Source organism: Myotis davidii, unplaced genomic scaffold (genome assembly GCF_000327345.1).
Source record: "Myotis davidii unplaced genomic scaffold, ASM32734v1 scaffold1643, whole genome shotgun sequence".
Classification (NCBI taxonomy): domain Eukaryota; kingdom Metazoa; phylum Chordata; class Mammalia; order Chiroptera; family Vespertilionidae; genus Myotis; species Myotis davidii.
This window is the reverse complement of record NW_006294357.1, coordinates 100,821-102,276: the sequence shown is the minus strand read 5'-3', so window position 1 is coordinate 102,276 and position 1,456 is coordinate 100,821. Positions and strand designations below refer to the sequence as shown.

The following is a 1,456-nucleotide window of genomic DNA, read 5'->3' as shown; positions in this document are numbered from 1 at the left end:
GGAAGTTTATAGCTCTACAGGCCTATCTCAAAAAACAAGAAAAAATGGTAATAAATCATCTAAATCTACAGCTCAAAGAATTAGAAACAGAGCAACAAGAAAAGCCCAGAGTGAGCAGAAGAAAGGAGATAATAAAGATTAGAGCAGACTGTTGGAGGAGCTGGCCCAGAAGCAGGAGGACCTGCGGAACCAGAAGGCTGCCTCCCAGAGCCGGGTCCCGGAGCCCCAGGTGCCCTCCAGCAGCAAACACCGAAGGAGCTCCGTGTGTCTGAGCAGACGAGAGAAGATCTCCCTCCAGGACTTGTCCAAGGAGCGCCGGCCTGGGGGGGCAGGGGGACCCCTCATCTGGGATGATGACGACGAGCGAGAGGAAGGCCCCACAGAGCCACCCCCTGCAGAAACCAGGACCCTCAATGGAGTGTCCTCCCCACCACCCCCCAGCCCTAAAGGCCCCTCAACCTCCGAGGAGGTCCCCTTCTCTAGGCGCTTTGGCCTCCAGAAGACAGACAGGGGGCGGAGGGTGCCCCTGGGGCTGGGCTTCAGCGCTCAGCTTCCTCCTCACTGCTGGAAGGGACCGCCACTCAGGCCAAGGAGCCCCGTCTTGCCAGAATCACCCCCACTCCCTCCTGGAAGGTGCCAGAGCCCTCTTGCCCGGAGCCTGAAGCCCCAGGGAAGCCAGCTGTCCCTGCCGCCTCCACAGCGCCCCCAGCGGACTCTCGGGACCGCCGGAGGTCCTACCAGATGCCTGTGCGCGAGGAGGAGTCAGAATCCCAGTGGAAAGCTCGCTCTCGCCTCATGTGCCAGTCTCGGAGGTCCACACAGGGCATGACTCTGACAGACCCGAAGGAAGCAGAGAAGGTGGCAGGGAAGGCTCCAGAGCTGGAGAAGTCATGCACACAGAGCCTGGACCCTTCCTGGCAGCCCCGAGTCCCTGGGGTTGAGAATTCTGATGGCCCTGCCCAGAGAGTAGAGGGGCCTGACAGGCAGGGACAGGGACCACAGGCCTCCAGGGAGCACCTCAGAGTTGGCAAGGAGAGGAGAGGGCCTGCGGAGTGGGAGGAAGCCAAGCCCGCGGACATCAGCCCAGAATCCAGCACCCCCAAGGCCAGCCCTTCCCCCCGGAGGCCGCCCGCCCTCAACCCGGAACCCAAACCAGAATCGGAGCCGGATGATGGCGGCTTCAGGAAGCTCTACGCAGAGCTGCGCGTTGAGAACAAGAGACTTCGTGAGGCCCTGACGGAGACCACGCTGCGGCTGGCGCAGCTCAAGGTGGAGCTGGAGTGCGCCATGCAGAGGCAGGAGTGCTTTGCAGAGAGGCCGGCCCTCTTGGAGCTGGAGAGATTCGAGCGCGGGGCCCTGGAGCACAAGGCCGCTGAGCTGGAAGAGAAGCTGAAGGGCCTGTCCAACCTCCGGGCTGACAACCAGCGCCTCAAGGACGAGAACGCGGCCCTGATCA

The 1,456-nt window shown here is 62.2% G+C and overlaps 1 protein-coding gene across 1 annotated transcript in view; it reads left to right on the top strand.

The window, feature by feature from the left end:
* The window catches only part of LOC102760558 (protein phosphatase 1 regulatory subunit 12C-like), a gene marked incomplete at its 3' end in the record, with an annotated part of 16,900 nt that extends 15,445 nt beyond the window's left edge, over window positions 1-1,455 (top strand). Inside the window, 2 exon segments of the mRNA XM_015567021.1 lie at window positions 148-491; window positions 494-1,455. Of these exon segments, the coding sequence (XP_015422507.1) occupies window positions 148-491; window positions 494-1,455 (1,306 nt within the window).
* Between the last annotated feature and the right edge of the window lies 1 nt (window position 1,456).